The sequence below is a fragment of the Misgurnus anguillicaudatus genome, chromosome 9 (assembly GCF_027580225.2).
Source record: "Misgurnus anguillicaudatus chromosome 9, ASM2758022v2, whole genome shotgun sequence".
NCBI lineage: Eukaryota > Metazoa > Chordata > Actinopteri > Cypriniformes > Cobitidae > Misgurnus > Misgurnus anguillicaudatus.
Window position 1 is genome coordinate 12,537,578 of NC_073345.2, and position 14,442 is coordinate 12,552,019.

The 14,442-nt window shown below is 39.3% G+C and overlaps 1 protein-coding gene across 1 annotated transcript in view; it reads right to left on the bottom strand.

The window, feature by feature from the left end:
• Positions 1–14,442, bottom strand: part of chm (CHM Rab escort protein) — a 77,319-nt gene that overhangs the window by 19,271 nt on the left and 43,606 nt on the right. The window contains exon 9 of the mRNA XM_073871146.1: positions 5,718–5,795. Within this exon, the coding sequence (XP_073727247.1) occupies positions 5,718–5,795 (78 nt within the window). The remainder of the gene's footprint in view (positions 1–5,717; positions 5,796–14,442) is intronic.

Below are 14,442 nucleotides of genomic sequence, written 5' to 3' on the forward strand. Positions count from 1 at the left end.
TAACACCCACCTTAAATTCAATATTTAAAAAACTACTGCAAATTTTACAGTTCTAAACTTCCACTGCAAATCTAACATTTTTAGTCTCCCACTGCAAATCCAACTGAACTGAAAACCCAACTTTTAAAAACATCCACAGTACATCTAACATAAAAAACATCCTCTGTAAATACAACTTTTACAAACTCCCCCTAGAAATTGCCACCATTGCTCAATTATTCTATTGAGATTATGTAAAAAGTTGCATATTGTTGAGTGTTTGTAATCATTTTTTTATATGCTAAACACTTTTGGCACTGTATTGGGTCACCACTTGATGTGCAAAGCAAAATCTGGGTCCTACTGCAAAAGTTTAGAACCACTGGCACATTACCACAAAGGCATAAATTTGACCTTCCTCTTTTAATCTTCGCAACTGAGAAGGAAAAAGAGGGAGTGAGAGAAAAAGAGGAGGAGAATCTGTTGGCTTGTTATGTCAAGAGTTATAAATGTGCTTTATAGGGCTCATTATCCAAACTAATGGGCTAGGGGTGACATCCTTGAAATGGACTTTCACAACACAATAAAGGGGCAAGAAAGCGTCTCCCTCCCCTGACGAAAAGTCAAGCCTCGAAATAATCCTCCCCCACGCACCGATTGACTCCAGGACAGATCTGTTTATGTAAATGAAGATTTATTTACTCGAAGGTACTTGCAGAGGAAGCAGAGGGTTTCCAATCAATCCTCAGCCAATGGGGTGAAAGGAAGCAATATGGGATACACTTCACAACCCTAACACACCTGAGGGAAAGCACAGCGGGTCAGTCCTGCCCACAGTAAAGTGGCTTCTGGATTTTGCAAACAACCCACCAATTGACAGCTATGATTAAGGGGTTGAACAACAAGGTCCCAGGGTCAGTGCGAGTATTTTTGACCTGTTGGTGGAAATGATTCTGGTGCTGCCTTAGCATTAAAATGCACTGCCCATTAACCATTAATATGTGTTATTTGCAAACTTTCATATGATGTACTGTTTGTGTTATTTACTTAAAAAGTATCATTTTTTACATTTACATTGATTTAAATATGGCACTAACCTAACATCATCTAATATGCAAACACAATCTCTATGTGACAAACGCTTTTGATTTCCAAAAATTGTGAATTCTTAGAATCAAAGTGTTTTGGAATAGTTATGTTATTTTAAATATATAATGTGATATATTAATAAATAAAAGTTAATAATATTATTTTAACAAAAAATACATAAAAATATAAATTTTTTGTTTTAGTAAAGATTACAATCCTCAAAGAAAAACTAGAGATGCACCGATCGATCGGCCAGCGACTGGAATTGGCCGATTTTACGCATGATCGGCCAGTTACCAGTTACCGGGAATGTGATCTGTTTTACATAGAAAAACGCAGTCCGTCCGTGCCTATATTAATTCCTGCCCCACATCCGCAAACGTCACGACACAACCACCATAGTCGAACAATGTGCTGAACCACCATAGTGTACGATGCATAGTTGGAGAAACTAACAAGGTTGACATGATTGTTTCCCGAAAACGTAACTTTGTCGCACATCAATCGTCTAAACCATGTTGGCAGTTTATTTATAAAGCACATAAAAACAACCACAAAGTGCTGTACATTAGAAACAATACATAAAAAGAAACATGTACAGCCTGACTTTGTCTGAGAGCACTTTATTTTAAGTTTCAAATGAAAGAAAATCATGTAATTTAATGCAGTTTGGGTAAAAGTGCAATGTTTCATAATTTCTTTTATGATAAAAATATATTTTTTATTAAAGGTCCCATTCTTTCTGTGTTTTTGAAGCTTTGATTGTGTTTACAGTGCACAATGTAACACGTGTTCATGTTTCACATGTAAAAAACACTATTTTTCACACCATTTACTTGTCTGTATAGCATTGTTTTCACTGTCCTAAAAATGGGCTGATGTCTTCCTTGTTCTATGAAGTCCCTCCTTCAGAAATACGTATATTAATGATTGTGTAGCTTGTTTAAGTGTGTTGTGATTCGACAACAACTTAGCTTGCCGCTTAGTCAAAAAACTGTTCTAGGGACGTCACTATCATTTTACAGGTATTATTTATGCTATTATAGGAACATTACACACTAACTAAGGTTTCAAAAATGGGATCAGAAAGAATGTGACCATTAAAGAAAAGTGGATTTTTGTTTGTAGCCTATATGCTGTCAATTATATTTCTTAGAAAGAAAATCGGATTTGGCAAAAATTGGTATTGGCAGGTCACACCTAAAAAAAAAATCAACCAAGAAAATTGCAATTGGTGCATCTCTACTTATCATACTAAAAATATTATGCTAAAAACATTTCATGATACAAATCTAGTACATATTCTGACCCAAGAAAGCAAGCAAAATAAAAGGACTACATTTTACTAACCAATTAAAATAATGAAACAAACATCTGTTTAATTTCTGTAGATACTATGAAAATAGTATCCATAGTATACACTCTAAAAATGTCTGGGTTATTTTTGACCCATAATGGGTAAATACTGGACAGAACACATAATGGGTTAAAATGACCCAATGTTGGGGGTTGTTGTTATGCAACCATGGGGTATAATAACCCAGCAGTTGGGTTAAAACAACGCAGCATTGGGTCATTTTTAACCCAGCAGTGTGTTCTGTCCAATATTTACCCATTATGGGTCAAAAATAACCCAGCCATTTTTAGAGTGTAGATAGGTTTAGTTCTCTGATGTACTGTTATCCTCATGAAAGAAGTTTTATTTACAGAAGTGCAGAAGACTCACGTCAGCATGTGTAAAGCATTGAAATAGTGCTAATGATTTCATTTCACTTGCAACCAAGGCCAGCGACAGCTGTGTAGATCATCGTAACCGTTCATAAATCGGCATCATAAAGAACGTCAGCGGCCTCTGAACCAATCAGCATGTAACCTTGCACTCAACGATGCATTCGTTCAAACTCATTTGAATTTTATACACTTCTCTGCAAATGTGGTTTGCGTAGACTAAACAGATCATATGCCGAACGACACCGTAATGAATTTTACGAGCGAGAAACTTATTTGTCTTTGTAAATATCACGTAAAATAGTGTGCCATCATTTTAAAATCGATAAGAGAATCTGTGTACGTGTGAACACATGTCAAATGAGGCACTTTGCCTGTGCAAAGCTTGTTGTAACACCTGTACAACACGTGAGCAATAGTAATAGTGATGCTCATCTTAGCAGGTACAGCCAAAAGTTGATGTTATCACTGGACAGGTCAAAGCAGGGTTTGAGCCAGCTGCTGAAGTAAGCCAGAGTGACAGAAGAAATCATCACAGATCACTGGAGCAATTTTTTGTTGACATGCAGACAGCTAACAGTGGTCGGATAAATTAAATTGGACGTGTGATTGAGATGCTCGTCAAAGCGGTAACAAGGCGGCCAGTGCCGGACCCTCCGACTCATGGAGTGGCAGGTGGGATTTGAGGTTCTGTAATCCTCTGCTGCATTATTAATCTGACTCTACCCTTTTCAGCTTTATGTCTGTAATAAGAGCAGACATAGGGCGGTAATTTATGACGCCAGGGAAATTAAAATCATTGTTCAGCCTGCCAGACACCTTGCCAGCTTTTTTCCCTTCACCTTCATGAAACTTTTTCCATCGATGATGTATGGCGTTATCCTCCAAAGCAGGACTAGCTTCACACAGGGCGCCTCTGGTGGAGGGCATAGATGCTGCACTTTAGGCGATGCTTTATAGACTCAGTGTCTTGGAGCCCCGCCAGCTCTCGCCCCAGACCCTCACCAGCTCCGGTCAGCCGGGTTTGGCTCCAATCCAGTATGGGTGAACGAACTTGCCTTGAAACTTCTAAGTGCTCTGATTATATGGGGGTTCTTATACTTTCTGACATTGACAGTGATCAGGGGAGGTGGAGAAGGTGAAGAACTTAAATTATCAATTAAGGTCGTCTTGGTTGTTTGTCGTATGCTACGTTAAGCTTTAAGAAACGCTTCCTGCGGAGTCCCTCGAGTAGAACTGACAGCAAAGATGGTTAACGGCATCCAGGGACAGACGTCACATATTAAAACCGACCTCGGTCAGATGTCCTGCTTAAATCGTGGGGGTGGAACTCATGATTATGAATTACGTTATGTGATGTGCAACCAATAAGTAAGAGTGCCATTGTTGATGTAACTATTTGGTGGAAGTTGGCAAACCTTTATGTGAACAACTCCAGTTATTTCCTTTTCACTGTAGCTAACAAAATACAACTCTTAAAATGCAGTAATTACTATTTCCCAAAAAGTGCTGAGTGTGAACGTCTACATTACTAAGGGGGCGTGCACACCAAAGCTTTAAAAACATGGCTGAAAATGGAAGGCGGATGCGGACAGTAGGCGCTTGCTAGCTTTTTTCAGCGGAGCGCTTTGGTTGCTTTGATACTTCTGCTTTGTTTATCATTGAACGATGAGCCGGTTGGTTTTTGTGACATTTGTCCCACCCCTCCTTCACTGTGGTTGGACGGCGGAGTTAAGTGACATTGACGAGCTCAGCGTTTCACCCAAAGTTGAACATTTTTCAAGTCTCAGCTCGAATAAAACCAGCCAGCTGCTGGCATTTTATAAATAGCGCTGCGCTTCCATTGGAAACAATTGAAAACATACGCCTTGGTGTGGAAGCTACCTAAAAGGTCCCCCCAACCACAGTTATAATTACTGCTATAGTTGTACAATTATTCAATTCTGGGAATTCTGAAAAAATCTCCATTAAAATGACATGGGAATATATGGGAATTGTTGCACATGGATGAGGATAAGTCAGATGTTGAGGAAGTTAATGTTTGACTTGTATGTGATACAGGGTTGTATTAATTACCCAAAATTAATAAATAATTCCCTTTAATTCCTTAAATTTCCAACTTGGAATATTCCCAAAATTCCAAAAGTAATTCATGATTTTTTTGGTTAACGACAGCACAATGCATCCCCACTTAACTAGTATCAGAGTTGCCGCCCTAGCTCGGTATGCCACAGCCATAATTGTAGGACTCAAACGCTACCCCGTGCATAAGTCCCCATCCATGGGTTACATCCAGAGGAATTCAAGCCCGTGGGTCACTCGCCGGTAAGATGAAAGAAACTCAATATATCGGCGAAGAGACGGCCAAAGAATGAGAGAGGAATAAAGCGAGAGGGGAAAAAACCCTGATCTAACCTAGTTTATGACAACAATCCACCTTTGAAACTCATTAAAGGCCTTTCTGGTGGGGCCTGACGCACATTATCAGCACAGATTAATCAAGGGAGACGGGAGATGAACTCTCATTTTTTAAGAGGCAGCAACAGAGGGCTTTTTTGTCTTCAGATGAAAATCAATTAGTGGAGGTAAGGCCACAAGGAAAAAGCGGCATCACTCATCGCCGGCCCAAGTGGCAGAGTCTGTGATTTGTCTTCTGAGCTCGGCTGCTTAAGGGGGGCTGGTACGGCTGTCTCCCTGAAAATTAATTTCATATCTATATTCTGAATATCCCCGCCATTCGCTCGTGCGCCATCTCTTGGCCTTGTTTTTGAGTACCTTATACACAAATGGGCTCTGATCAGCCTTGGGATTCTGGAGTGGGGTGAACCAACTTGAGTATGGCAGTAAATTCACTTTCTGTTATGTTTGTGTTCATTGGGAGTTTGTAAAACGTGTGTTGTCAATGCATTAGGGCGACTTACTTGTTTGACGCTTTGTCCACAACCAGGCACTGAACTGAGTGTCGAAGACAATAAATTCCTCCAAATACGGCACACATCCTGCAGGAAAAAGTAACATGTTACACACATATACATTTGTATGGACTTAAAGGTGCCATGTCACAAGACTTTTTTAAGATGTAAAATAAATCTTTGGTGTACACATGTGAAGTTTTAGCTCAAAATACCATATAATTTATTATAACATGTTAAAATTTACACTTTGTAGGTGTGAGCAAAAATGTGCAGTTTTGGGTGTGTCCTTTAAAATGCAAATGAGCTGATGAAGTGCAAACACTGTTCGCAATGATGGTGTTTTTTTGCAATTGAAACTCAATTGTGCTATGAATTATTTTTTCGTTCTCTTTCTTTCTGCACTAAATGGCAGTGCTGTGGTTGGTTAGTGCAGATTAAAGACACACTATGCAGTTATTTTACCTTAATATAACAGCTTCAAAGTTATTTTGGTGGTAAACGAAGTCATAGTAGGGCGAATCATCCTCCTATTGAAGCTTGGGAAGGATGCCGCTAGCAAAACCAGCAATGCAAGCTTGAGAGAATCACCCATGACAAATCTCGCGAGAATCACGACTTGCTTTACGGTAACGACGTCAAACACGTTATGCTTGTTCGACTTCGTGTGGCTCTGCAAGAACCGACCGCCGGATGACGTCAAAGTACCGCGGAGAATGATCCGAGACGGCAATTTTGACGTCATCCGGCTGTCGGTTCTTGCAGCGCTGCATGAAGTTGATCAAGCCTATAACAACAACTGCACGCGCAAATTTGAGACGTGAGGCTAAACTATTTAAAAGTTCAGAAAGCGCATTCGGAAGAGAGTAGGAAAAGAGAATCTGACCGCGTTAGGAACCGGACAAGAGTCCCACTCGGTCAGGTTTTTACTCGTTGGCGTGACCTAAAAGACAGCACTGGAGGGATGCTGATCTGGCGATCTTGTTGATGGACTAGTAAGTAAATCTCTCATTTGTAAACTTGTTTGCGGTCTATGTTGTATGTTGTTGCGCTTGCTTGTAGTATGTCATGTGATTATCATGACAACAGTTGTCAATATCTCACATAATTATCAGGACATAAATAAGCCTAGAGGTTGTAAATAGTGTAAACATGCACAATTTGCAAACTATTATGATAAATAGCAATAATCATGTATAGTGACATTATAACGGCCAATGTTATGAAATAATGCAAATACACAATTAACTTTGTCATGGCATTTTGTAATGTTTACATTACAATAAAAGAACACAAATGAAATGATACAGTAGACATAGACTATAGACTGTTTACTTGTGATTTAGCTGCAATCATGTAAAAACGTTATAAGCCAGCAAACGCTGTACTTTATTATTATATGCACTCTACACTTCTTATTATCCTATTACCATCATCTGTAGTTTAGTAGACTATGCAGTAGCCTAATATATCGTCCTTCGGATGAGACGTTAAACCGAGGTCCTGACTCTCTGTGGTCATTAAAAATCCCAGGATGTCCTTCGAAAAAGAGTAGGGGTGTGCCCCGGCATCCTGGCCAAACTTGCCCATTGGCCTACTAATCATCCCCTCATACTAATTGGCTATATCACTCTGTCTCCCCTCCACTAATAAGCTGATGTGTGGTGGGCGTACTGGCGCAATATGGCTGCCGTCGCATCATTCAGGTGGATGCTGCACATTGGTGGTGGTTGAGAAGATTCCCGGTTCATATGTAAAGCGCTTTGTGTACTGAGAAAAGCGCTATATAAATGTAAGGAATTATGAATTATTATTATTATTATTTGTATGAAATTGTGAAACATTACCTGGTCATTATCTTCGGAGGTGCACTAGAGTGGGAAATTACGACAGTTGCAAGTATTCTCCAGCGACTCTAGGGGTCGCTGTTTGACAAAAACGCCGAAAATGCATAGAGCGGCTTTAAGGGGCGGTATTATTATAATAAGAGCTCCTTATGACATCATAAGGAGAGCCAAATTTCAATTACCTAATTTTTTTAGTGCTTGCAGAGAATGGTTTACCAAAACTAAGTTACTGGGTTGATCTTTTTCACATTTTCTAGGTTGATAGAAGCACTGGGAACCCAATTATAGCACTTAAACATGGAAAAAGTCCGATTTTCATGCCATGGCCCCTTTAATTCAATCTGAATGGGTGCTCACAACACCTATAATTGCAGTTGATGGCGTGACATTAAAAGGGCCGATCACACTTTTTCCATGCGAAAAGGACAAAATCCAATTTCTATGACAAGGCATAAAGCCCCTAGAATGTGTTACTTCGCAAGCGCCACTTTTCGTCATAAAGACCTGTGAAACATAGCAACTTATGCTATAAACAGACGGACAAACAGATAATCTGATACTTTAAAAAGTAAGATGCAATAACGTTTGTAAAAATCAGCACTGTATATAAAAAAGACGGAAGAGCCACATTTAAAATCTCTTGAGACCGTATGTTAGTGATTTTATCACAGATAAGATGGCAGAGAAGAACATTGTTAAGTTAACCACAGTAAAAAGCCACTAACAATACCAGACCCTTGTGTATGCAGCACGCACCTTGCATCTCAAGGCATCATGCCACGCAAGCACATCTAAAGAGGCAGATGCTAAGATAATTTCCTTAACACTAGGAAACTAGAAAAATTCCCGGCCTTGTCGGCCCAGATTAATACAGAGACATGGCATCTTAATAAAGCACAAGGTAAAAAAACGCAAAATCTGCCAGCCATCATTGGACCCATCTCCTTTACTCCGCACAACCTCATGGAGGCTGCGGAGGGAAGCCCTTTGATGTCATTAACCCTAACTGACAGACGTTTAAGATGATATTACTCTAATTAACTGCCCGCTGTCGTCCGCAATGATGCGGTCGGACTCGGGCGGAGTGCCTTTCCCTCTCCAGGCCCAGGCGTTCGCCCCGGCGACATCATGGCTAAATTAACAGTTGTGAAAATCCAGTACCCCACAAGCCCCTGCTCTTTATAGCCTCTAAATGGCATTTCAGTTCCTATCAAGACGGGAATCGGGGGACGTGATTTTTTAATACGGTAGCAAAACAATGGAGGCCATTAATAGCCCAACGCCGTGACAGCGCGCTCACCGATGATTTATGAGTTTGTGTATAATTTGATTATGCTATTAATTCCACTGATTACAGCTGCAGCGAGTGTGGAGAAGGTCACATCCAAAATAAATCTTTGACAACTCCCTCTTTCTCACCACCTAACACCCCCAACACACACACACACAACATCCCCACAAAACAACTGCCTCCAACTAGTTATTTCTGTAATTAAAAAGTAATGTAACAAGAAGCAAAAACAAGCTTCGGGCTCTAATGGCAACATCGCAGCAGAGCTTCAAATAAATTGAACGGAGCCTTGTAAGGACAGAAGCTTTTTTCTCGTGCCGCAGGAAATGTAATAGTATCATATCCAAATATTATCCGAGATAAGAGGTCGGGATAGCCATAGGCTGTAATCCATAACAAATTTTAGTTTGCGAGTTAAGATACTCTGACCATCACTGGTAGTGGATCTATAATGGAATATTAAGGTTAATTTGAAATATGGACATTCCTAAAAGCTACCTATTCAGACTTTCTGTCTATGAGATTAGGTTTGTGTCATAAGTATTGAATGTCATAAGTGAACAAAAATGTTGAATTAGGAGAATAAAGCCAATTTAAAACACATAAGAGTAAAAAGCTTTAAAAGTTCAAACCTAAGTACAAATCTTGGCAAATACAGGATAGAGTTTAAATGCAAGTGAACTTCCTACTGTACGTCCAGGTCAAGAAGGTGTCGATCTTAAACACGCTAAATTTTAAGGTATTTGAATTTCCTTTAATTTATTTAATCAACTAAATATGTTTAAATCTTCAGGCCTGAGACTGGACAATAAGCCGACCCTCTCCATCATTATTACCAGTCACCAGGGGTGTCATGCACCAATCTTTTTTAAGGGGGCACAGCTCACAGAATTTTGTGCATACACAGACATCAAACTAAATATAGAGCTTTCAGTCTTTTCCATGGCACTTACATTTCTAACAATCTGTACACCCCTGCTTTAATGCAAAAACCTCCAAAATAAAAGTGTTGACTAACTTTCATATCAAATACTTATCAATCGGAATAATGACATATTGGTATCATATTTACATCTGAAACGGCATGTTTTATTTATTTAGGTTTTAATAAATTACTTGTTTAATTGTGTCATTAATGCATTTTGCACAACAACTGCATATTAGGGATGCACCGATAGGATTTTTTTTGGGCCGATAACGATACCGATTTAAACAGACAACTTCTGGCCGATACCGATATTAATATTGTATACAATACTATACAGTTGGTCTATTAGCTAGTTTATTTCTGCATCAAATTACTTTTACTGAACATGGATTGGATCTAATTAACATTCAACTGACCAACATAATAACAGAGGCACAAATTAAGCTAAAACAAATATAATAAGACAGCATGACAACCTTCAAAGGTGGTTTTTGCTATTCAGCATTTATTTTATTAACAACATTAACAAATTTTTTTTTTACATATAATGGATTTTTTTATGCAGTTAATTAATAAACAATCGGTATCAGCCTTTCTCGTGCTTTTGCCAATATGCCAATGGTTTTAAATTCATCAAAAATCGGCCGATAAATATCGGCGGCAGATACATCGGTGCATCACTACTGCATATCCTATAAAATTAATGTAATTTTAAATCCATAAAGTATATAAACAACGAAAATGACATAAGCTATAGAGTAAGGGTGTCACGATTTCGATTTTAAATCGAAATCGATCGAAATTAAGTCACAGCTTCGAACTTCGAATTAAAAAATGGGATCGTCGATGCTGCCACGCCCCCATTTCACGTCCGGTCGGCTTGCCAAGCGAGGAAAAAACTCTCAGAGATGCCTTTAAAAACATCTGTCCAGCGGAACGCGATCATATTTTAAACACGATGGATGCTACAACTCCTTGAAATGCATATCATAAACAGGATTACCAGTGATCTGACTTTGGACAGAGTGCAGCTCTCTGCACGTGCGCGATAGTGAGGGAGGCGCAAAGATGCAGCGGGTTATATTTTAAACAAAAGGATAGTTTGCCTCAGCTTGCATGAAACGCATAAAACTGAACAAATACATAAGGATTACTACTTTAGTTTATGTTCAGAGTTCGGACAGATGCGAGCACGTGCACGTGAGACAGAGAGAAGCGCAGCTGCTTATTATGCTGGATTTATTTCAGATGCTATGAGTCCAAGACACGCGCATTAAGTCCATGTGGATTAAGTCTATGTTAGAGATGCGCGGATGGACTATTATTTCATCCGCAACCGCATAACAAAACTCATCATCCGTCCACCATCCATCCGCAACGTTTCTGACCAGTTTTAACCCCACCCGCCCGCCATCCGCTGACTGGGCGATGCAAGGCGCTGCTGATGACAGCCGCGAGACTAGAAAGCTCTAGAATATCAGCAGTGAACTCCGTCTCCGATTTACGCAGCACAGGGACAAAAATAAATAAATAAATAGCCTCAATTAAACGCACAAATTACATAGCCTGCACTCCTGATTTAACACTTTGTAAAACTTATTCCAGGCAACCCTTTTCTGACCTTCTATTTCCTTTGTTTTTAATTCTCATTTTTTGAGTTTGTCACGTTCCTCCTTCGCCAGCGTTGATAAGAGCTGTGTCAAAATGCGTCCTCATTTCTCCGCGCTGTTAATGATAGAACGAATGGATAACAGCCCAAACAATTAAACGTTTTATTAAATAAAACTGTGTATTTATTAGAAAACTTTTTCTTGTCACTGTTTTAGTATTATAAGTTATGTTTTGTGTTAATATTATTCTGTTTATGTTGCGTATATTTCTAGGTTGATTATTTGATATGCTGTTGAATAGATTAATCTACATCAATGTGTCATATGTTCTAAAATAAATTAATATTTTTCTGATTACATATTTATTTTAATAAGTCAGAAATGTCTCTGCTGTTTTCTGCTGACAGGCGCGGTGGGCGCTACTGGGGGCGTGTGCCGCAGGTGACGCAAATTTTGGTTCCTCAGAAGGCTAGATCGTCTCATTTCAGTGCTTCTATACTCTTTGTTTCAGTTCTCTTCTTGAACTTCTGAGGCTGCCACTATGAAAGACAGAGATGTCGCATGCTTAGAAGGACAGAGCTAATAACAAGCAGTCGATCCGGCACCCGCCCGAATTTAATTAAAATATTATTTTTCGTCACGCCCGCCCGATCCATGTAACTGCCAACCGCGCATAGTCCATGTGCGTGCAAGAAGGAATCCTCTCTCTACAAGCTCTCGCGTTAAGTGAAGCCCACAAACCCCCATGCGAGTTGTGCAATGTGCATGTTAATGTTAAAGTATTATAATAATAATAATAATAAATAATGGCATATCATTTTTGTCTAAATTATATGCCATATAAAAAATATGTAAAAATCGAGAATCGGATCGAATCGTGACCTTAGAATCGAAAATGTAATCGAATCGAGGATTTGGAGAATCGTGACACCCCTACTATAGAGCCACAAGATTGATTTTAATGTTCAATAATGTTAAAAAAAGTAGATAAACTATTAAAGGATCTCATATGTGAGCATGTGTGATTCCGCGCCCCCGTGAACTCTGGCGAACTTTGGCGTTGTACAAAGATGAATCTAGAAATCTCTACTAATATAGCATCGAGACTAGGGATGCATAACGATTAATCGCGATTAATCTATAGCAGAATAAAAGTTTTTATTTGCATCATATATGTGTGTGAACTGTGTATAATAATTATGTATATATTAATATGCACACATGCATGTATAATTTTAAGAAAAATATAAATTTAAATATTAAGTATATATATATGTATATATAATATAAATTATTCATAAATATACAAATGCATATACACATGTAAACATTTCTTAAATATATACATGCATGTGTGTGCATTTATCTATAAAAAGTTATTATACACAGTACACACACATATATGATGTAAACAAAAACTTTTATTTTGCTATAGATTAATCACGATTAATCGTTATGCATCCCTAGTCGAGACGGTCACATTTTAAAGCATACATTTTCTACACAGAGGACGTTAACTGCACATTACTGTACTGGGGTTTGGAAATGTTGTGAGTGTTTCTTACATGTTTTAATTCCTCAGATAGCAAAATGCAACAGCAAGGAGCCCGTAAGCCCGTCGGCAGAATAAAGTTATGTAACACAATCAAAACACTATCAAAACTGCGAAAATCTCTGCAAAGTAACGAGGATGCAGCACAAAATTGATAATATTGTGCATATTAAACAGATTAAAAGTCAAATAACAGATTAATGGACTCTTCTTTGATTTTGAGGTTGCATGCAAAATCATTTGGCTCAAAAAATACCAAGGGGGCACATGCCCCCTTAGTTTGAATGGGCATGACGCCTCTGCCAGTCACCCATCGGTGAACAAGACTCTATGTTGATCCGATCGACCTTGATGTTTACTGATAGAGAACTTTCTGAGAAAAAAAAAACGATGACATCGTGATCATGAAGTGCCTATTTCTGCTTGCTTTTTGATGAGAACCCCAAAATTACTGCTCACCCTCTGTAAACAATAGAAGCAAAACATCCTGCACAATTTCCCAGCAGATAGTCAATAATGGGCCGGAATTGAAGCCATTAATCTAAAAGATCCTGAATGCATCCCTTGTGACCTGTTAGATCTCACTCTATTAAACAAAGGGAAGAAATGCACGACTCGCTTGATTAAGGCAACGCAACGTATAAACAAATCCGTATTTGGACACGCTCCTCCTCCTCGAAAGCCAAACTAGGTTTCGGAAAATTCCGAGCGCCCATGGGAGGCTCCCGAAAAAGTGAGCGCGTTTTATTAGCGTTCTGCGTGAGTCAACAATAAATCCCCTTACCTTGCAGGAGATGCTAAACAAACAAAATTACAGCACGCTGCAAAGACCACTTACCTGTCAGGTTCATTGCTGGCAAATTCGCTTGTAATCTAGGGTGCAGGAAGCCCGAGCGGGGGGCTAATGGTTGGCCAATAATTAAAAGAAAACAAAGCGCCATGCTGGCTGGCAGTCCTTTCTCTTTGAAAATTAAATCCTGTTTGGATCTGAATAAATTAAATGTTTATTGCTCCCCGAGAACGTTTGGTAAGGGGGAGGAAAAGGGACGGCAGAGAGGAAATGTGTGATGGAATGTGGCAAAGACAATCATCGGCACTAATTAATGCATTTTCCGGTCATCTCAATCTGTTTCTGCTCGACTGTTGTCTGATTGGAGCACCTCGATCGCAGGTGCAAATCATAACCTGTCACGGCCAAATGTGTTTACCGGCCTGAATGGATCGCATCGTCTCCGCAACATCCCGCCGAGTGAACCCGAGGAACCGGAGCGGCCCGTGGAAGACAGAAGACGGCAGTCAGAGTGCCAAAGGTTATTTAGAAATTAAAAAGTCTCTGCTGTCAAAATATGAGGGATAATGCGGGTGAGGACGGTAAAGCATTTCATCACTATATTAGCGGAGCTGCTCGCTGATCTGTGAATAACCTGAGAGTGAGCATTATTGAGTTTGCACCCCCATCTATCCATCCATCACCTGCAAGCAGGTATCAGCGTGATGAATGAACCC